Consider the following 23,485-nt stretch of genomic DNA (forward strand, 5'->3'; position numbering starts at 1 on the left):
ACTCCCTGATCACTCTTTGGTAAAGCCTGTTGGCCACAGGTGTATAAAATTAAGCACCTAGGCATGCAGACTGCTTCTACAAACATTTGTGAAAGAATCGGTCGCTCTCAGGAGCTCAGTGAATTCAAGCATGGTACCGTGATCGGTTGCCACCTGTGCAATAAGTTCATCCGTGAGATAACCTTCCTACACATTGAGGACATCGCAAAGATAAAAACATTTTTAATATTTCCCCAAAAATGTTTTTTTTTTTCTGGAGTCAAGTTTTAAATTGTACAATTTAAGGTCTAATAAGCTCTACAGGTTATTGCACAACAAAAAGGAACCAGTGGAACCTTTAGACATTAAAAGAGAACAATACAATCTCTTATAGAATTTCACATTGAGGGGGATTTATCAAGCAAGTTATCAATAGCTTTAGGCATATACAAATTATAGTGCAAAATCATCTGCCTTGCATTTAGCAAAAGCTTTGCATAACTTTTTGTGTGTGATAGTGAACCCTGCACCTCTAGTTCTTTACAGCCCGCTGTAAAAGACTTTGAAATACTGACACAGTGTTATGTTTATTCAGTAAAGAGGTCATTTATAAATAAAGTTGTAATTTTATCTCAGAAAATGTATCAGCGCTCCTGGTTTGTGTTGCCTTAATGTTGACAAATCTCATTCAATGTCTGTGCAAAAAAAAGCACTTAAAGCAAGGTAGATATGCAGGAAGAAATTCAAGCGTTTACTGCATCAACATCCTCTGAGTTTATGGCCCATGAAGACTCCTGTATTGAAGGTACTGACACTTTGCCTGCAAAACATATGTAATAAAGAAAGGGTCAGAAGAAAAGTTACCCTTTTGATTATGAAAAGTTTTTAAACAGTGAGACATTGTCTTGCGTTACAGAAGTTATATGAGCACATAATCACTCAATCAAAATGGAATTAGAAATAAACTAGTTTTACACAAAGCAGTTTCTTGCATGATTTCACATGAATCATACACTTTATACACTCAAATGGACCAGACTCTATTAAAGCAAAATGAAGAGTAGCAGTAGCAATATGAAAGCAGTACACATTATTGTCAAACTTACCTCTAAGTTTGCCCTGCTCCAGTGATGACAGCTGAGCCCTTACCCTTATCGCAACACTGCTGGTGAATTCCTCCTTTGGACTTAGGGTGTGATGGGAGTTTCACCATCCTGGCACTAGTCTCTTCTCTATGGCATCTAGGAGATGCCAAGAGTGTATTCTGTACTTTGCAGGTTCAACAGATATTGAAAGGGGAAGAAGGCCTTTGGCAGAAGAGAAAAACAAAGTTTTTTGAGAGTAAAGTTTCACTTTAATTACTCCAAGTGGTTTTGACTATAGCATGTTGGTTACATTCAACTCTGTGCCCAGATCTCCTCATGTTGTTCCATGGGAGATGCCTGATAGGACCATATCAGGATATGTGTTCGGCTATAGATTAAGGAAACAGAAGTGAGTGTAAGCAAAGACCTGCACTCACATAGACCTAATCCAAACATCATATTTTTGAGGCATTCTGCTTTATAGAGCTGTTAATTTTGTTTACAGAGAAGTTTATAATCAAAATTACCTTTATAGATCAGCAATTAGGACTGTGGCTTTCCTCTGGCAATATTATCCATGATCTTTTCACCATCAGAATTTGAGGTTATCCCTACTGATTCGTTTTTAAGTTACAGTAAAATGTTTTGCCACATGGTCAAGTAACTGAGCCTTTACAAAAGGTTTTTTCCAAAAGAAATACTTTTACAAAGGTAGATTATAACAATAATGTGTAACATACAGTCAAGGCAGGTACATTACTCAGTATAACAGGGACTGCTTTACATTGAAGGCTAAACACGCAGTGTGCGGGGCCCCTTACTGGAGAAATATACAGGATTATTCACTAAAGGGTGAAGAGTTTGGAGAAGGCAGGGGAAGTGAACAATCTAGGACAAAATAGCTGATTTGGAAAAATTCTCCAATTCAGCTCTTTCCATTTCAGCAATGTTGTCCTAGATTGTTCACTTCTCCTGCCTTCGCCAAACTCCTCACCCTTTTGTGAATAACCTTATAGTGTTTCTACGGGAAAAAGATCTTCCGACACCAACCCTCATACTCAGAGGTGAGGGATCGGGCAGTGGAATTTTCTGGACAACTTACTGAACCAATGGAGGAACCCACACCATGGGTATCCAATATTCAGGCTTGTGTGGATGTAATCAGAGCAAGAAAGCTAGTTCTTAATAGTGATGGGTTCAAGCCTTGGCACTACAGATCATGAAGGCTTTGGCCATGGACTCGATGTGTGCTTTTCTACCAAATGTAAGAATGAGATCACCATTGAAGGGCACATTTTCCAATGGGCTTATACCACCTAAATTCCACAAAACAAACCCTTTAACAGGCCTTTTAAGGTTAGAGAAACAATGCATTGTACGCACCAAGCAACACTTAAAGGAGAACTATGAGGTGAGTGCTTTTCACTCACCTCATAGTTCTAGCCGACCTGTGACAATGAGACTGTCACAGGTCGGCTCAGTAGATCGGGAGGTGAACGAACACATACCGGGTTCGCTCACTTCTCAATCCTGTCACGGCTCTCTGCCGTGACAGGGGGAGGGGCTGGGGGCCAGACGGGGGCGGGTACAGCTGGCTCTGCCTCTAGATAGGTACAGCCAGCTGTCACTCACGCAGCTGGGCGGATCGTCATTTAAGTCGGGATCCGCTCCGGCGTCTCATTATACCGCGAGATGTAGCTCGCGGTATACTGAGCTTAGGGTAACGGGAGGACGCTAGTTTGTGTCCTCCCGTTACCCTAAGGAGAACTATGGGGGAAAACACTGACCCCATAGTTCTCCTTTAAATAATAAGTCATGCCTTGTATTACTTTTTCACAGCTCAGTCATCTAACTCCCACAGTATATTCTGCTTTTCATCCCATGCTGCTGTGTGCAATACAAACTAATTTAACAGACTGCGTTAGCGCACTCCATCATTCTTGACCACACTCTGTCAAGGAAATGGACTTTTGATTGACAGCCCTTCTCTCACGGTCTCTGCACTTTCCAAACACAAAATAATGCTTTCTTCCAGTTCTATTGTCTGTGCTCATTCCACAGAGAGTGCCCCCCTCCCTTTGCACTCCTGTGATCTCGCTTGTGTCTGGAAAGTGCAGGGACAACGAGATGAGATCTGTCAATCAAGAGTCGATCTCCTTTACAAAGCACCATTGCGAACGAAGAGGAGTGAGCTGTCAAAGTCTGTAACTCAGTTTGTACAGCACACAGAAGCAAGGGATACAAATATACATATACTGTGGGAGTTAGGTGACTGAGTTGTGAGAAATAATGCATGGTGAGACTTCTTCTTTAAGTGAAAAGATCTGGTGGCTAAGAGTTGATACGAAAGTGGAAAATGTCTCATTTTCACAAACTTGACAACAGCAAGCCAAACCACAACCAATTGCACAAACCACTTTGCCAACAAGGGCCAGGTGGTTAGTCAAGCCACCAGCATACCTTAAAGACTGAGGGGAATTTGTCAAAACTGGAGCAGACAGAATTTGGAGCAGTTGTGCATAAAAACCAATCAGCTTCTTGCTTTCATTTTTAAATCTTAACTGAACAAACTGAAGATAGAAGCTGATTGGTTGCCATGCACAGCTGCTCCAGGTTTTGTCTGCTCCAGTTTTGATAAACTCATCAATTTGTGTGTGATCAAGAGTTTTTGAGTTTGAAAATGTATGTTTTGGTTTGCAGCTACTGTCTCTGCAGTTCACATTAAAGTTATATATGTAGTTCATTAAGGAAACCTTTTTATTTAAGCAAAGACGGAATAGTCTTATAAGATATTACCAAGATAATGTTAATTGGTAAGCGATGTGTTAAACTTTGCACATATTGTTACATTTGCATATCTCATTCCAGCCCAGTGTAGTTCAGTTGAATACTATGGGGGGAATTTATCAGAACTGGAGTAGGCAAAATCTGGAGCAGTTGCCCATATCAACCAATCAGCTGCCCTCTTCAGTTTGTTCAGTTAAGGCTGGGCACACACCTTACAACCATCGCAAGACTTTTGTCTTGCGATGGTTGTAAGTAATTAAAAAAACGTACAATCTGCCTATCTTGGACAGGCAGATCGTACTTGCGATGATCGCAAGCCGCGCCCCCGAGGGGCGGGCTTCCGATGACCGCAATGCCGAACGGGCAGTGTGCGCTTGCGCACACCGGCCCGTCCGGCTTTTATCTTACGAACATGCTACACACCCGCCGAACATCGTACGATGCTTGGCGGGTTTTCGAACATGTTCCTAAGATAAAAGTCGTGCGGCCTTACTGTAGTAGAGGTCGCACGGCTTCCACACACCTTACGATAATCGTACGATTGCGGGATTCCCCGCGATTATCGCAAGGTGTGTGGGCACCATTAGATTTGAAAATGAAAGAAAGAAAGAAGCTGATTGGTTGCCATGCACAGCTGCTCCAGATTCTGTCTGCTCCAGTTTTGATAATTTCCATTTGTTTGGCTGTCTCTGGCTTTAATACTTCATGACAAGCATTGAGAAAATTGAACTGACAGAGAGGTCCCTTCCCCCCCACGGCCGCTCAGGAATATTCAGATCTTCGGACGGGACCGAGCAGCAGAGACAGAGGTAAGTAATAACCTGTTTGGTAACTTTAAAAAAAAATGTTTTTGCATTTGTCTACCGTTTGCTAGTAACAAAGGCTCAAGGGTGACAATCTGCCACAACCCGCTAAGATTAATTCGTACGGAAAGGTGTTTAACGGGTTGAGGCTCTTAGGCATGCTATGGCCACCCAAAATACCTTTATTGATAAGGAAATACAATGCAACATTGCTACTTTGTACTTAATTTGTTTCATTTATATGCAGATCAAAGGGGGTGACCCTAATAATAAAAAAAAAGAATCAGTAGAAAAAATAAACTAAGGGAATATAGAGGGGAATGAATTATGAATAATTAACTAATTCCCTTCTATATTCCATTAATTTTTTTCTGCTGATTTTTTTAAGATGTTCTATTTTTTTTAAACCATTGAGTTAAACCTTTTTCATTTTTGTTTGTTTAGTCTAAAAGGACAACATTGTAAATAAAAGCATTTTTACATTTGTAAATGACTTTGCAATACTTTGTACCAGAATTGTAATCTCTAAAAAAATCTAAGCTAATTTTTTAAACACAAACCGTGATCAAAGTAGATAAACATAAGTTTTCAGCACTGTGCAGTTAACACCAAGCTCAGATAAAGCTGAGATTAAATAGCTCTCAGGGTGTATGTATACATCTGTAACCACTGTGTGAAGCTAGTGTCTGATGACACGAGCCTTGTGGCAACCTTATGTGACAAGAACCTAATAGGATCTTATGCACGTCTGTGGTAACGCTTGGGTAGGTAAGCTGGCATGCCTTTCCTGGCATCTGAGCTCTGTATGGGCAATCCTATTCCCTGTTCCCGTTTTTGCTGTAGATAGTTATGCTTGTCTGTGTTTTAGGGTCATTGTCATAGTACAGAATGAAGTTGAGACTGATCAGATGTCTCCATGCTATTGCATGATTGATAATAAATAATAATAAAAAAAAAAAATCTACCTGCATCATGGTGCAGGGATGGGGCCATTAATTTTAATTTGTAAAATGAAAACAACTTAGTTTGCAGAAATGCATTCCCAAACATGCAGGGAACCTTCACTATAGCCTGCGGGCAGTCACCCATGTCTCCAGCCCTAAGGCAGACAAACTGCCTTATGTTAATGCCACAAATTCTTGACTGATCAGTCCAGTATATCACCTTCCATTTTTCTGCATCTTGCCTTGCTACATTGTTTTCTGCACAACAATGTACCTCAACCTTGCGGCTTGGGGGACCTTAAAGTGACATTAAAAGGCAAACATTTTTTCCCCTCCCCCATGTTAATTAAAGCACTTACCTAAATGATGTCTATTAATCCGATCTTCTTTCCTGTAGTTTTCAGCCTCCTCTCCAGCGCTGCTGCGGGTCTCCGTTCCAGCACTGACGCCTCTGTGCTCGCTGACACTTCCTATCCCACGATGTCTGCATGCGGGTGCACGCTGTCCATAGACTTACCTTGCGTCTCTCCTCATCTCCCGGCCGAAAATCCGAACTGCGCATGCGCCCGCGAATTTTAAGATTTTCGGACGTAAGCGCATGGGAAGACACAGGTAAGTATTAACCTCTTTTAAAGGAGTTTTTCCCCCCAACTTTTTGCATTCTGCTTGCTAGCAGTAGATATATGCAAAAAAACATGAGGGTTTAGAAACCCTTTAAAAGGTGCTGGTCTAGTCATTATGCTAATTTTTTGCCATGATGCAAAACTGGCCACATTGACCACAACCTCTCCTTTTAGGCCCCTGTTCAGACGAAGGCGACAGCGTTTCAGTGCAGATTACCCACATTTTCAGGCGTTTACTTAGCATACACGCATTTTTGTAAGCAGATCTGTGACCTATTGATGTAAATAGGAAACGTGCTGAAAACCCATGCAAGAAAAGAGCAAAATAATTGTGTTGCGGGTTTTCTATTGAGTCTATGGCCTTGAAAAAAAAAAAGCTCATGCAGTTTTTCTGGCGACAGGCCTTATTTTTACGCACGACTACGCTTGGGTGTGAACGGGAGCTATAGGAATACATGGTATTTTTCTGCTGTGCGTTTCAGCAAACACAAATACACGTGATAACCCACCATAGTGTGAACGGAGCCTTAGTGTTGTTCCTTGCTCAGTTTTATGTCCCCTTTATTATGTTGTTGATTATTAGTATCGGTTTGTTATATTTGCGTAATCAAGCATTGGGCTACATGTCTATGAACATATAATTTTTTTTAAACTTTATTAGATTGTTTGGTTTCTTAAAAAGTGCAAGGATGCAAAACCGTTGTCCTGCACCTCCTTCTGAAATATATTACACAGTGGATTCTGCAATTAGTGTATTGCATTTTAGCAATGCATATTGGGAGAAATATATATTTTTTAAAATTATTTATCTGCCATACTACTTAGGATTTCAATCGCACAAAGTCAATGTGAAGGAGTAGTGAGTATGGGAGGCACATCTACAAGGGTAAGCGGGAAATGATTGAGGCCTTAGCCCCATACTGGTGAGAAAGTAACCACGAGATTGAACTTGGGATGCAGCAAATACATCCTCCCTGGCACACAGATGCCATTGGGTCACTCCAGAAGAATCCAACTGAAAAACCTTCCCGCTGAATGCTCCTGATCCCCCAGATTCAATGAAGCATCAAGAACCATGGCGAAAGAGACAGAATCTAAGCAGTGTTGCGAACAGTATTTCACTGCACTAGGTAAGGATTCCCAAGAACCTTCCTCAAGAGGCTGCAGATCAGTCAAAAAAGGAGGACCTATCTCCAGGTGAACAGGTCCCACAAAGTCATCAATACTTTGTTCCTGCCAGAGGAAAACTAGTGTGTTCCACTACTAACAATTAGTGCCCATTCACACTGAGCGTTTAATCGCACGATTTCTACCACGATAAGCCTCTGGTACTCACAAATCCAGGCAACTAGTGTAATGAAAGTCATTACACTAGTGGCCGGAGGTGACTAGTGTAATGGCCGGAGGTGACTAGATCACTGTAGATGGCACTCGGAACAGTCAAATAAACAAATAGTTGCGCTAGGAGAAAAAGTGAGTCAATAGTCACCAGCTCAAACTATGTGTAATGAAAACCATAAACAATGTATCTAATATGTTGCGCTTGGTGTTGCTAATCTACTGGGTTGAACACCATTATTTATGTGTGAGTGATTCAATAAATAAACGTGAATGATAATTGGTTGAAGTATGTGATTGGTGGAGACTAATTCATCCACTACACCGCAAATAAAAACTATATACAATGATTGTGCTAAGAGTGCATTAATTATAAGAAACATGTATCGTGAACCATTGGATGGCAAAAATAATTAGGTATATTCGTCAACTCATGTGATTGACAAAATCCTAGATATATCCAAAGAATTTGTTGTGTTTTCTCAATCAATACCGTGAGCTTACAATCTTGTGCAAAAAAATATATGTATATTTTTGGTTCAATATGGGTGAGACACTGAGGGGGGCCTGTCCCCACACATCTCAAGATATTTGGTACAGTATCAACGTTGGAGCTAGCAAGCAGAGGCAGCGCTCCCGAGCAACCACCGATCCAAGATCTATTCCCAACTGGAGATTTTATATCAGCAAAAATGAGTCAATGGTGGAAAAAATAAACACAAAACAAGTTCTCACATAAGGTCAATCCTTATGGGAATAAAAGACAGCCAAACAATCCTCTGCTTCTCCCCAACTATTAGGTGGTAATGTGTGGGGGATGTTGGTACTTATCTGTCCTGCTGAGTTCCGATTTACGTGTTCAGAAGCTGAATTAGATTTCAGAGGAGTCTCTTCAACAATGAAGATGTCTATGGGACCCAAATCGCATGACATCCGCCCAAAAATCGCTTCTGTACCTTTTTGTGCGACAGGAATTTCTACCGTGCGACAAATCGCAAAGGTGTGAACAGCTTCCATAGCCTGGAACGCAAATCTCTCTTTTGCGCGATAAATTGCCTAGGTGTGAACCTACCCTAAATGCAAATAGTCTCACCCAGGATGCAACTTGGTCTCCGATTGATACTCGTATACAAAGCCATTTGCCACCAATACCTGAGAACACCACTTGCTGTGGACTGATATTTGTGGCCACAAGCGTTTTACACGCTTTATGCAGTGGTACATACTTGCTGCAAACAAAATAATTGGTGATTAAACTATTAATTTGGACACTGCCTATGGTAAACTACAATGTACAGTAGTGAGTGTACAGCTTGTATATCAGTGTACATTTGCTGTCCCCTCAAAATAATTCAACACACAGCCATTAATGTCTAAACCGCTGGCAACAAAAGTGAGTACACCCCTAAGTGAAATTGTCCAAATTGGGCCCAATTAGCAATTTTCCTTCCCCGGTGTCATGTGACTCGTTAGTGTTACAAGGTCTCAGGTGTGAATGGGGGAGCAGGTGTGTTACATTTGGCATTATCGCTCTCTCATACTGGTCACTGGAAGTTCAACATGGCAACTAATGGCAAAGAACTCTCTGAAGTTCTGAAAAAGAGATTTGTTGGTCTACATAAAGATGGCCTAGGCTATAAGAAGATTGCCAAGATCCTGAAACTGAGCTGCAGCACAATATGTTGCGTTATTTTGAGGGGACAGCAAATGTACACTGATATACAAGCTGTACACTCACTACTTTACATTATAGCAAAGTGTCAACATGAAATGGTATAATAAAATATTTACAAAAATGTGAGGGGTGTACTCACTTCTGTGAGATACTGTATATTGCAAACTTCTATTAATGCTTGCTGGAACGCCAGTATACCCATTTTAATATTTTTAGTTCATTATATATTTTAATACATTAAGCTATGCTTTACATGTATTGCTGCTATTGTCACAGATCATTTTTTTTTTACACCTGTTGCATGTTATATACTGACTGGGTATATATACTATTTCTAGACAGTGGTGGAGTTATATGACTAAATTTGATTTGGTCATCTAAAAGCTATAACCTTTCAAGAGATCATGGAAAAGCTGAAGGGGCGTTGACAGCAGTGGTGTAAGGCTTCTGCATTAAGAAGCCTTACACCACTGCTTTAAAAAAGTATGTTGATTATGTAGGCACTTGTCCACAAAAAATTATGTATGCACTAAGTCCACAAAAACAAGAATCTGAGCATTCTTGGTCATGAAGCAGTCAGTCAACATATTACAGAATCACTTATGCATTTTTTTTATTGTAAAGATATGAAACGTTCTCTGTTAATCAGCCCGTGCTAACAAGCATAGGGACTAGGGCTGCAACCAACTAATCCATTAATCTATGAGAATAGTTGTCATCTATTCTAATTATTGATTAGTGGGTTGGATCTCCTAGCTCCTCCACGCTAGGAGGAGGGCACAGCAAGCAGTAGAAGGTGGCAGCCTGCCATTGCAATTTGAAATGGCCAATAGCAGACTGGCTATTGCATCAGCCCACTTCCTGCTGTATTTACATTCAGCTGCTGTCTGCAGAATCTCGCCACTGGCAGCTGTCATTCCCTGGCTGAAGCTATCCCAAGCCCCATGTGCTTACAATACATTTAAAATAAAAAAAAATTATAAAAAAGGGTGGGGAAAGTCATTTTCGGGTTTAGGCCTGAAAAATGCTGCTGCAATAGGTGTGTTGTAGTTCCATTATTGTCAATGGCACCCCAAATGTGCCTCCCACCCATAGAGTGACTGCCCGCAAGGCACTCAATTGCAAAAAAAATAGTGCATGCAGTTTTATTTTGAAGTAAACTTTATGCTTGTAACAATGCATTTGTGTATTTCCTTTAAAATTAAGGATGATATTTATTAATATCTCTCCCTCTCTACTGGAATCTTTCCCTCCCCTCTACAGCATGCCCTGGACACCCCAATACCCAAAAAACCATCAATGGACCCTACCGACCTTAACAATCTCAGACCAATCTCCTTACTCCCATTCACCTCCAAACTCATAGAACGCCTTTTTTACAGCCGCCTGAGCCGCCACCGCGCTGATAACAACCTTCTCTATCCCTTACAGTCCGGCTTTCGCCCCCTACACTCCACTGAAACCGCCCTCCTAAAACTCACTAATTACATTAATAACAGCTAAACACAATGCCACTATTCCTTACTCTTGCTATTAGATCTTTTTGCTGCTTTTGACACTGTGGACCACCTGCTCTTCAAACTTGGCTCCACTCACTTGGCCTACAAGACTCTGCTCTCTCATGGTTCTCCTCTTACCTGTCTAAGCGCTCCTTTAGTATCACCTACAAATCTAACTCCTCCCTTCCTCTTTCTGTAGGGGTCCCCCAAGGATCTGTCCTTGGACCCCTTCTCTTCTCTATCGACACCTCCTCTCTTGGTCAGTTAATAACCTCACATGGCTTCCAATACCATCTCTATGCCATTGACACTCAAATCTATCTCTCTACTCCGCAACTCTCCCCCTCAGTGTCCATGCGTGTCACTAATCTACTAACTGACATATATGTCTGGATGTCGCAACACTTCTTAAAACTCAACCTTTCAAAAACTGAGTTAATGATATTTCCTACCACCTGTGCACCTTCCCCCAACCTTTCCCTTGAGATTGTTAACACAACTATCCAGCCCTCCCCCCATGCCAAGGTCCTAGGTGTCATCCTTGACTCGGACCTCACCTTTCTTCCCCACATCCAATCACTATCCAAATCCTGCCGCCTTCACCTTAACATCTCCAAAAAACGCCCCTTCCTCACCAATGAAACCGCAAAATTACTCATCCACTCCCTTGTTATCTCTCGTCTGGTCTATTGCAACTCACTCCTCATTGGCCTTCCACTACACAGGATATCCCCCCCTTCAGTCTATCATGAACGCAGCTGCTAGACTCATTCACCTAACCAACCGCTCAGTGTCTGCAACCCCCCTCCGTCAATCCCTGCACTGGCTTCCTATAGCCCAAAGGATAAAATTCAAAATATTAACAACCGTGTACAAAGCCATCCACAACTCTGGCTCCGGCTATATCTCCAACTCGGTCTCAAAGTATTACCCTAACCGTCCGCTCTTCACAAGACCACCTGTTTTCCAGCTCCCTCATTAACTCCTCCCATGCTCGCCTCCAGGACTTCACTAGAGTGTCTCCCATCCTATGGAACTCTCTACCCCAACCTATCCGTCTATCTCCCACACTGACTGCCTTTTGGCGATCCCTTAAGACTCATCTCTTCAGGGAAGCCTATCCCACCTGAACCTAACCACTGAACAATCACTTTCTCAAACAATCATCCCTGCGCAGCTACCTCCTCATGTATCACTTGCCCCTCCCTTTTAGATTGTAGGCCCTCCTTACCATCTTGTCTTGAATTGTATTGTGACTGTAATGTCTTCCTTATATTGTAAAGCGCTGTGCAAACTATTGGCGCTACATACATCCTGCATAATAATAATAATTAAAACATTTTTTATCCAATTATTTTTTCAATTAAATTGACTAATCGATTTATGAAAAAAATCATTAGTTGCAGCCCTAATAGGGACTGGTATATTCAGAGAAACCTGTGCCAAAGAAACCACATGGGCTACAATTACTAACATCTCCTTTTCAAAATGCTAACTGCCATGCATGCTGAATGCATTGGATCCCCATTAGAGCCAAGAAAGTAAAATTTTCCCAAACTGAAGCTCAGTAATAGCAGCCTCCATAATTTCTTGAGCAAAGCTTTCCTTTAACTACTTGCTGACCGGGGTGTTTACACCCCCTTCCTGTCCAGGCCATTTTTCAGTATTCAGCGCTGCAGTACTTTGGCTGATGTTTATTCCATCATGCAACGCTGTACTGAAATTTTATACCATTTTTTGGGGGACAGATAGAGCTTTCTTGTGGTGGTATTTAATCACCACTGGGGTTTTTATTTGTTAATATACAACAAAAAAAGTACCGAATATTTAAAAAATAAAATGGTTTTCCCTTTATTATTTTAGGAAACACTTATTTTTACCCAATTTTTTGTTAAAATATGAAAGGCGGGGTCACGTCAGGTAAATAGACACCAAACATGTCAAGCCTTAAAATTGCGCGCGCCCGTGAAATCGCAAAAAAGCCACCATACCCAAAATTGGCCATAGGCGATGCTTTAAAAGATTTTACTGCTCATCAGTTTAGTGTTATCAGTGATTAATGGCCCTAAAATTATTGCTCTCATTGCGATGTTCGCGGCGATATGTAACACGTGCAGCATAATTGGAGCAATCGTCGTTTTTGCGTGTAGGCATTTTTGCGCGTCTATGTGGGGGTGGGGGACTTTAAAACATTTGTGAGGTTTTTTTTGTTTTGTGTGTGTACATTTTTAGTTAATTTGTGAGCAATTTTTTCTTTTTTTAACTTTTTGTACACTTTATTGTTATCACATAGGTTGCCAAGAAATCCCCTATGCGATACATTACAGAGACAGGTCCCCTTTATGGAGACATCAAAAGTCTCTAAGACCCCTAATGTCACCTAGGGACCCCCAGAGAAGCTGATGAAGCACAGATCTGGTTCATCAGCTTCTCTCCGGTTTCTGTACTGGAGAGTGACAAAGGACTGCGGAAGTGATGCATCACTTCCTGCATTCAGAGACTGGGAGGAGAGCATCACTTCCTGCATTCAGAGACTGGGAGGAGAGCGGAGGGAGATTGCGTACTGATCTCCCTCCGTTCTCAGTGCACAGAGCCACATCACCGGGATGGATGGACGCCCGGGATCGCAGATCGGCGGCAGCGACGAGAGGTAAGGAGGGGGGCGCACCCTCACTTGCATCATACAAGCGATCAGGCGTCTTTACAGACGCCGGACCTCTCGTATGTAAATGGCCATCGCTGGTCGTTTAAAATCCAGGCTGTGTCCCGCTCGTGCGTGCCAGGGTGTGCGCGCGTGCGGCCGCCAAAAGACACCCACCCGCATCCAGGAGACTCTCGTCTGGCCGTCTTTCAACGTTCGGCGGATGGGAGGTGGTTAAGCTAGGTTCACACCTAGGCGATTTATCACACGGATTGGGTCGTGCGATATTGCACAAAACACACATTCACATTGAAATCAATGGAGTATGTTCACACCTTTGCGGTCTGTCGCACAGACTAAATCACGCGAAAAGGTGCAGGAGCGATTTTTGGGCGGTTGTTGAGCAGTTTGGGTCCCATAGACATCTATATGCATCAAAAACGTGCAAAAACAGCTTGGCATCTGAATTGCCTAGGTGTGAACCTAGCCTTAAAGCTTAAAGCAGTCATTATTGAAATGAAAAAAAAAAAAGCAAAAAAAAACAAAACAGCATTTATAAACATAACCTGTATTGTAAACAAAATGCAACATTCCAGTTTCCCAATTTATTGACAAAAAGTGTAAACAAAATCCAGAAGTGTGATATTCAGTCCTGGCCAAAATAGTCACATCTTACACTGAAAAAAGGGAGACAAAAGACTCTGTGCTGCAAGGAAAAAAAAACAAAAAACTAGGTGAACTAACCCTTTCAAAAAGCTTCATGTTAAAGTGCGTTCACATTAATTAGATCATGAAGACTGCCATCTAAAAGTGGAGCTCCAGACAAACACCCCCCAATCAAATCATAATACGAGCTCGGTGATAAGTTATGTCTCCGGAGGTGTATGCTACATTCACAATCGCTATTATTTGTGTAATTAGTTTCACTGATGTCAGATAGTAAAGCCATCTCCAAAACTTCCAACGCTGTGGCCTTTCATACACAGAGCCACACCCTTCTCAATTCACAGAACACTTTGAGGTGTATTTATCAAAAATGGAACAGCCAAAATCTGGAGCAGCTGTGCACGGCAACCAATCCTTCTCTTTCCTTTTCAAATCTTAACTGAACTGGAGAGAAGCTGAGTGGTTGCCGTGGGCAACCACTCCAGATTTTGTCTGCTTCATTCTGTTAAATTCCCCTCAAAATGTTCCGTGAACAGACAAGGGAAGAGGGGCGGACAAATGACAGCGTGGCTTCCGTGTATGAGAACCTGCAGCTCTCTTGTCACAGCGCCGAAAATATAGCAACAGCTATACTACTGTATCTGGCCTCAGTGAAACCCTAAATAATACACAAACAGCAGCGATCCTAGGAGGTGGTATATACCTCATGGGACTTAATATCAAGATAATTTTTTCTGAAGTAGATCTAGAGGAAAAACCTTAAACAGGGTAAGTTAATAGTTAACCCGTTAGTACTTTTTTGCCAATAACTTCTACACCGTCAATAAACTATTAACTTGAAGGCAGCATTTTGTTTACACATAACATGTCTGCTAATAACTGACAGATATGCGTTGTAAAATGGGCACTCACTGCAGTAGAACCATGTTCAAACTATAAATGTGATTTTTTTTTTTTTTTATGATGACAGAGGTGGTCCATATCTGAAAGAATGAGCTTTCTACATTCCACCTGAAATATTTTGAAAACTTCTGTTGTGTGTCTCCATTCTCACACAGGCGTTTAAACGCAGAATTTTAATGGACTAACGGTTTTGCGGCTACACAAGTTGATTGGGGACAGAATGTGCTGAAATCTGCCAGAGAAGAACACATTTACTTTTTCCTGCGTTGCTCGTTTTTGCACTCGTGTACAATTCCCTTTTGTATTTTGCTTGTTTATTGCGTGCGTAAAAACATCCATGTGTGAATGGAGACTAAATCCTACCAGTGGAACTACTAGATGGCCATTTTGTGATAAGGCGATAACACTTTCCTTCTGCAGTGAATTCATTGCAGCATTGTCAGCCTTGGTGCTAGTGTAGCTGCTTAGAAGTGGGCTGCACCCACAGCCCTTTAGATTGACGGCACATTACTCCATCTACAGCCTTGGTTCTCAACTGGTGGGTCGCGACCCCGTGTTCAGTGGGCCGCTGAGTGCCTTCCACTTTTCTAGGTGAAAGGCTTCTCAGCCTCCCCCTACCACAACAATGTCAGTTCTCACGCCAAGCAGCCATTCAAAATATTCTGCCTATGTCAGCCTGAGGTGGGGTGGGCTGGAGCTATGGCCACGAGGGAGCCTGATCCATACATGCATTGCTTAAAGCTCCCTCATGTGCCCTATAGAGGTGCCTGGACCGGAGTGACGTCACATTTTGGCTCCCGGGCACCGCTAAAGGGCATGCAAGGGAGCTGTACAAGCAATGCACATTTGGATGGCGCTCTGTCACAGCACAGCAGCCCAAACTGGACCCCAGCCTGAGGATTCACTCCAGTTCTTAGAAGGTAGGGAGACTGGGTAGATCTTTTTTTTTGGTGTGTGTTTATGTGTGTGTGTGTGTGTGTGTCAGTGTTTTTGAGGGCCCGTTCACACTAGCACAGTGTTAATCAAACAGTCCTCTGCAATGAACGCACTGTACCACACAATCGCACTTACTACACGCTCTGGTGCGGGAGGTGTGTTGCTTTGCCATTCATTTGAATGGCACCCCTAACGTACCTCCTGCCCACAGTTCAATCATCCGCACTGGAATGCTCGGTATCGCAATGCTGTGTGTTCCATTGCAATGCGACTTGAGTCGCGTCTTAATGACCAAGGACAAATGTGGGTCCTGAGGTTACATAGGTTGAGAACCACTGATCTACAGCATTGCAGGAATACGATGTAAAAGACCAGTATAGTCCCTTCAGTACTGGCTAGAAGGGTGCATCAGAAAAAGGTAAATTACATTTATTTTAACCCCTTCATGACTGAGCTAGGTTTCAGTTTCTGTTCATAAATGACTGACATGCTTTTTACATTTTTGCTGTGTGATTCTTCCACAGCAGTAATATACTTTCTTACTAAATGTACCCACACATATTATATATTGTTTTTTTAGAGGACAGATAGGGCTATATAATTATATCAAACATGTACCCAACGCCTCACTTAATTTGAATGTAACCGATGAGAATCAGCAGTTACCGGCACTACAGAGCCTGATATAACTCGTCACGTACAGCAGGGCTTGAAAATTCAGCTCGCGAGGGGAAATTCCTTTCTGGCGAGCACAGTAATGCCCTGCACATTTATCGATGGAGCGGGTGGCTTGCAATGCGATCCCCAGGCCCCGGGGATCGATTTGCGTTCCACTTGCGCTCCAAGCCTCGTTTTGAAGCCGATTTCCGACTTCTTCGGCACCGCCAATTACACTGGCAGCGCCGCTGATGGGACAGGTGGAGAGGTCCGCTCTCCTCCGCTGAGGGAGACACGAGGAGAGGCATGCTCTCCACCGCCGTGGGGGACACGTGAAGGAGAGACCCGCCAACGGTGCACATCCCTACACCCGCCAGCTTAAGGTAAATTTAATTTTTTGTGCTGCGCTCTGGGGGCAAAATGATTTCAAAAAGAGTTTTAAAAAAAACACAACGTTAAAAAAAAAATCAACAAGGCCATTTTTGTGCTGCTCTCTGGGGCCTAAATATTTCAAAAAGTAAAAAAAAAAAAGAAAAATTGTTATTGCTATTAAGCTATTGCTGTTATGTTTAAATTGACATAATAAAGCTATGTTACAATTGCTGTTTTTTATATTTTGGACTCTTTATTCTAAAGAAATTTTTTATTTCATAAGCGTTAAGGGGGCGTGGTTGGGGGACGGGCCTGGGGTGGGGTGACGGGCCTGGGGTGGGGTTAGAGGCTGACCTGGGCAAGGTTTGGTGGGGCAACTGGTGGAGAGTAAGGTTTTTGCTTGGCTAGTAGGTCTAGACTTGAAATTTTAAGCCCTGACATACAGTGTACGTGGCCAGTCATATAGGCACAAAGTGCCGGGAGGTACAGTGTACGTCTCCCGTCACGAAGGGGTTAAAGATAAACATGCCAACTCACATTAAAATGGCAGTTTATCACTGAGGGGGAAAAAAAACTAGAGGATCTGTAAACTCAAAATGCATAGGTTACTTGACACACGCATAGCTCAAGGTATGTTTAAAAAAGCACTGCGAATATTATATTTCGGTAACACCCAAAGTAGAGCAACTACATTAGAAGATTCAAGAATATATTATCTATATCTATCTAATTGCCAAAGAGTTGTCCCCACTCAATCTCCTCCAATGCCAGTCCTCTTCTGGGTTATTGGAGCCACTCAGTGACCTGATGAGGTAATGTCCTGGATGCCCTGGGATCATATAAGAATGATGTAGAGAATGATGCAGCTCTTTAATGTCATTATGTGCTATTTAGGAATCACCCATCACAGGCGGTCTAACGAGGGGGAGGACAATGACTATGTGTGCAATTCCTCCAAGAAGGCTGAATATTTTATTAGACACCACTGCCGAAGGGTACCAGAGGTTGCCTTTACTGCCTACTACAAGTCTCCTAACAGAATGGAAGCACAGTTAACTGTACACCACAACAGATGTGAGATCACAGTTCCCACATTCCCTGTGTTGCTATATCGATAAATGAGCCCTCTGTCTGCTACTCCAACAGTAAGTACCCTGAATTTACCATCAAATGTGGTTTGCGGAGGTTTCACCCTGCAAAATGTATGCCAGCTATGCTTTACATAAAAATAAAAAAGATTTTCTCTACCGTTTTGAGTCCTACTGCTGTTAAACCATGCCTTTCCATCTAACAATGTAATTGCATTGCTGTTGTGAACTATTCATTGATCCATGCCTTATGTCATGGCTCTCTACCAATCCCCAGCTAGCAGCTGTAAAAACCAAGTGTACAACCCCAATTTTGTTTTTCATTTGAAAATGCAAAATTAAAAAATTACTTTTAATGGATGCAACACTCTGGAAATTGCTAAACTATTCAGGCTTGACCAGAAGACGCTCAAACATTTTATTGCAAATAGTCAGCAGAGTTGCAATAATAATGTGCAGGAAAAAAAAAAACAACTGCAAAAGACAAACATAATTAAATATGGAACTATTCCAGATTTAAACAGACAATGAAAATTTTAAAATGATAAAAGCTTTATTAGATGGATGCAACTCTGAAAATTGCTAAGCTACAGGTGAAACTCGAATAATTAGAATATCGTGCAAAAGTAATTGCAGTAAGTGCTGCAAAAGGGGCCCAAACCAAGTACCGAGTACATATGCATGCTTGTACTTTTCAGAGGTCCGATATTGTTCTATGTACAATCCTTTTTTTATTGATTGCATGTAATCTACTTTTTTGAGGTTGTGGATTTGCCATAATCATCACAATTATGACAAATCACGGCTTGAATTATCTTGCTTTGCATGTAATGAGTCTATCTTCTATATTAGTTTTACCTTTTAAGTTGCATTAGTAAAATAAATGAACTTTGCACGATATTCTAATTATTCGAGTTTCACCTGTATTTGAGGCATGACCACTGTAGGATCAAACATTGTGTTGCAAAAAGTCAGCAGGGTCACAAACATATGGAGAAGAAACAAAATTAACTGCAAAATATAGAACCCATTAAAAGAGAACTATGGGGTAAGTGTTTTTCAAATTCCTCATGGATCTAATTATAACAAAATCGGTATCAGCAAGTACCAGAGGGAAAATGCTTGTACTAGATCTTGGAGAAAAAAAAAAAAAGGTATCTGAACATACAAACCTGTCACTCATGGGTAGTGTTTGGCTGAAGCCATTTATTATCAATCAACTGTGTTTACTCTTTTCCAATCATAATGACAACAGAAACTACCCAAATGACCCTGATCAAAAGTTTACATACCCTGGTGATTTGGGCCTGATAACATGCACACAGGTTGGCACAAAGGGGTGTGAATGGCTATTAAAGGGAGCCATCCATGGCGGCGCATTTAATTCAATGGCACCGCTTCCACGCCAGCAGTGCGATCGGACGCATGGCAAAACTTTGCCTGCGTTCCGTTCCAGTGCAAAAAACAGAGCAAGCAGCATTTTTTTGCATTTGCAGTGGAACGTAACGCAGGCAAAGTTTTGCCACGCATCCGATCGCACTGCGGGCGTGGAAGCGGTGCCATTGAATTCAGTGCATCGCCACACCCCCTTCAGCCCCAGAGCACAGGGGGACGTTTTGTGAGGGATTGCGGTGCGTTCCAGCAGCTACTGCTCTGGAACGCACCACATTTGGTGTGAACAAGCCCTTACTATTGAAAATGCTGTATAGAATGTACTTGTGCCTTATGCAGGAGAACAGCCTAGGTCTGCCATTCTCAAACACGGATCCTCTAGCGGTTGCGTGGGGTTCCATTAGCTGCTGCTGATTAACCTGCTGCTGGATGGTGCCTGGTTAGTTCCAGGAACAACCACTAATGCAAAGGTCATTCTTTCCACTGAACCCCTGTAGGCAGCCCTGGTGAGACCTGAACGCAGCCCAGGTGAGACCTGAACGCAGCTTTGGTGAGGAACTGCCCTAAAATCATCAGTCTGTATGGTTTTAAAAAAAAATTCACATGTCCCTTTAAGAAAAAGTATCGGTAATTGGCATCGGCAAGTACATGGGGGCAAGTACTTGTACTTGGTCTTGAAAAAGTGGTATCGGGACATCCCTAGCTGCAATATATAAAAATGTTTGTTCTTGGGTTCAGATATACTTTAATTACTGTGGCACAAGCAAGATTGTTATACACAGATAAACCTCAGGATAAAAGGATTATTTAATAAAAATGAAGCTTCTCCAAAACAAAAGTTTTTCTATACAAAGAATATACACCGAGATCAAAACCTCAGCCCACCTTAAAGGAGAGCTCCACAAACAGTTGGAGATTACTCAGCAACTGTTGAGACAGACACACAAGCATGCAATGTACAGCACAGTTTACAGAGTTAAGTAGTCAGAATGTAGAACATGTAATAGTAAAGCCTAATAAGCACACAGCAAGCTCAATTTAGAGACAATTTAAGTCACATATGGAAAAAGAAAAAAAAAAAAAATCAGCAGAGACATTTTGGAGTTTGTAGCATCAAACAAACACTGACCGTTACTGTTTGCCTAATGACAGGCTGCTTGAATATTTAAGATTGTAGACAGCAGCATCATCCACCTTTAGTTCATTGCAGCACTCACGTTGATCTGGCTTTTTTACCATTTGGATTGCACCACACCTTATGTTCTACATTCTCAGAAATAACAAACACACAAAGTGTAGCTGTCAAACAATACAAAAAAAGTGGATACTGTGACGACATGGTGATCAGTTTAGGCGTTAAATGTGTATTGGTGTTGAGTTATGTTTAATTATGTTATACTGTGTGATCTGGTTATGAAAAGACTATCAGCCCCCCCCCCCCCTCGTTATCTCCCATTGTACTCGGAAGGAGCTCAGAACAATTACATTCTTGCCAGGCTCTGCTATGGCTGTCTGGAGCTCGTTAGCAGGGGAAACCCAGTGGTGTTGAGCAGACCGATTGTCTGGGGAAGGCAGGGTGGATGTGATGGGATTATAAACTGATCTCATCACTTGCTGCTTGCTTGCTGTATAAAAGTTTGTGCAGTTGCTCAATAAATCAGAGTTTGTTTCACCCTACACTCGTGTCTGGACCAGCGACTGGGGAAACTGAGAGCTACAGATCAGCGGGTTGCAATATCTCCTGAGCAAGGAAGAAGACAGCGGCGGACATACTTATCCTGAGTACCGGGGTCCATCACAGATACAAAGTAGTGGACAAAAACATGCTACGTACAACATAGTTTACAGATGCAGTGGTCAAGGAGCATAGAACAGTGCTTTTTACATTGCTAATCATAGGGAGAAAACATATGACCGCTTTAATGGTCAGTGGAGGGTAAAATGCTTGTAAAAAAAAAAAAGCTTAAACACACAGCAAACACGCGTTTTCAAGCGTTTCCTATCGAGTCTATGGGGCCAAAACAATTTGTAATATGCCAAAAAAAAGCTCATGTACTTTTTCCAGTGAGAGGCGTTTGGCTTATTGCGACAAAACAATCAGATGTGAACAAGGCCATAGAAATGAATGGGATTTTCTTTTGGGCAAATTTGTTTGAGTGTTTTTTAGGGCAGAAAAAGCTCAACAAAAAGCTGTGTGAACCAGGCCTGAAGGGCACAAGATAGTGGGAGACCAGAAGGAGGCCATCTTCCTTCACTTCACTTAGTCTAACAGGTCTGAGCCTTCTCTTGATTTCTACTGGCTCAACAGCCGTTCCCAGTGCCAAAACAGTGTTCAAGCACAGCACATGACATGCACTTCCACTCGGCAATGTGTATTTGATCCTGCAGGACAACCCCTACAGGATCCAGGGTGCTCGACAACTATGAGTGCGGTGCAGCCGAGTGGCAAAGCTTTGGGGTACAATTCACAGCTGCACATTAAAGTGACATTAAACCCTCAGATTTTTTAACATAAAACAATACTATAATGTGTGCCTTACTGTAATCCATGGTTGTTTCCCTTCTCTTTGCTGCTTTTCCTTTTAAATTTGTATCCGTTCTCATGCTGTGCAGAACTTCTGTTTTGCAGCAGACTGCCTTGTCTCAGGAATGGATACACGGTGTCTGTGTATCCGTTTGCGTAGGCTTGTAACCTGACCCAGCACTACAGGAAGAGGCCCTGAGCTGAAAAGGGAAGTTCTCCCCAAGCATGAGAAGACATGAGGATTTAAAAGGAAGAGCAGCAAAGAGAAGGGAAACAACCATGGATTACAGTAAGGCACACATTACAGTACTGGTTTATGTTAAAAAAATCTGAGGGTTTAATGTCACTTTAAGCACATAAACTAAAACTATGCGGAATATGCCAAGCTATCTATTGCACTTTGGACACTTAAGATACTGCACTTGCAGTTAACACAGAATAGCAGCCAAAAGGTTATCACCAGGGCAAAGGGGAAAATCTCCTCCGGGTTCTAATCCTTTCCCACTCTAGTCACACCTAAAAAGAAACAAATTTAATTAAAAAATTAAAGATCAAAAGTGTTAGCTATTGGGATGTTATGTTGAAAGTAGTACTAAATGCTCATAATTTTTTTTCCCTTAATGCATTCTAAGCAAGCAGTTATACATGCCCCAAAACGTTTTGTGCTTCATGTTTGTGCCCTTACATACTTGTTGCTCACCACTGGCTGCTCCTACTTGCACAATGCCATGATGTGACCATGTTTCACGTTACACCCTGAAAATGGGTGTAGCATGAAACGTGATCAGAAAAGTAAAATTAGCCTTTAGCATTCGAGCATGCAGCATCGAAGGCTTGAGGATTGCCCCTCTGAAGCTATATGCTAAATCCTGCATGATAAAAACATGGGATTTAAACCTTCTACTATGTAATTAGGTCTCGCTTTTATATATTTGCACTTAGCTAAGTTTACTTTAATCAGGATACATGACATTTATTTTGCCAACATCTGGACTTCCCCATTTTTCGCCGGAAAATCAGGTATTGGAAATAATCACCATGTTATATATAATACAGTGCATGTTACATATGGTGGCTGTAATTGTTTTAAAAAATTTCAAACATCTACAGTAACAAAAAAGAAAAACAACAAAAAAAGTACAATGCACGTCTCAAACAAAATGTATTTTTTGTGGGTATCAATATAAAATACATTAAAAACATGGCAATCCCACCATCCCTGCCAAAACTTTCTAACAGGTGTGTTTGTTATTTTAAAGATATGGGTAAGGCCTTGTTCACACCAAGCGCAGAGCAGAGCAGTTGCAGACCGGACCTAAACTGCGTGCAATGTATTCCAATGGTATTTTTTGCTCCAGTTCACATCGCAGTGTGCAGTTCCAGAGCAGGTGAAACAACTGCAGCAAGCCCTATTTTACTTGCTCTGGAACGCATGCAAATGCATCAAAAACGCATGCAAATGCCTGGAACGCACTGAAAGCCCATGTTAGACTATAAAAAAAAAAATTTAAAACCAAAAACGGCCCGGAACGCATCAAAAACGCGGCAAAAAACCTGAGCGGGTCTGCTCTAC

At 41.9% G+C, this 23,485-nt stretch overlaps 1 protein-coding gene across 1 annotated transcript in view; it reads right to left on the minus strand.

The window, feature by feature from the left end:
- Positions 1-655: 655 nt before the first annotated feature.
- Positions 656-23,485, minus strand: part of MFSD12 (major facilitator superfamily domain containing 12) — a 184,889-nt gene continuing 162,059 nt past the window's right edge. The window contains exon 10 of the mRNA XM_018572247.1: positions 656-799. Coding sequence (XP_018427749.1) covers positions 723-799 — 77 coding nt within the window. The 3' untranslated portion in view covers positions 656-722. The remainder of the gene's footprint in view (positions 800-23,485) is intronic.

Source organism: Nanorana parkeri, unplaced genomic scaffold (genome assembly GCF_000935625.1).
Source record: "Nanorana parkeri isolate BGI_ZX_2015 unplaced genomic scaffold, ASM93562v1 scaffold1975, whole genome shotgun sequence".
NCBI lineage: Eukaryota > Metazoa > Chordata > Amphibia > Anura > Dicroglossidae > Nanorana > Nanorana parkeri.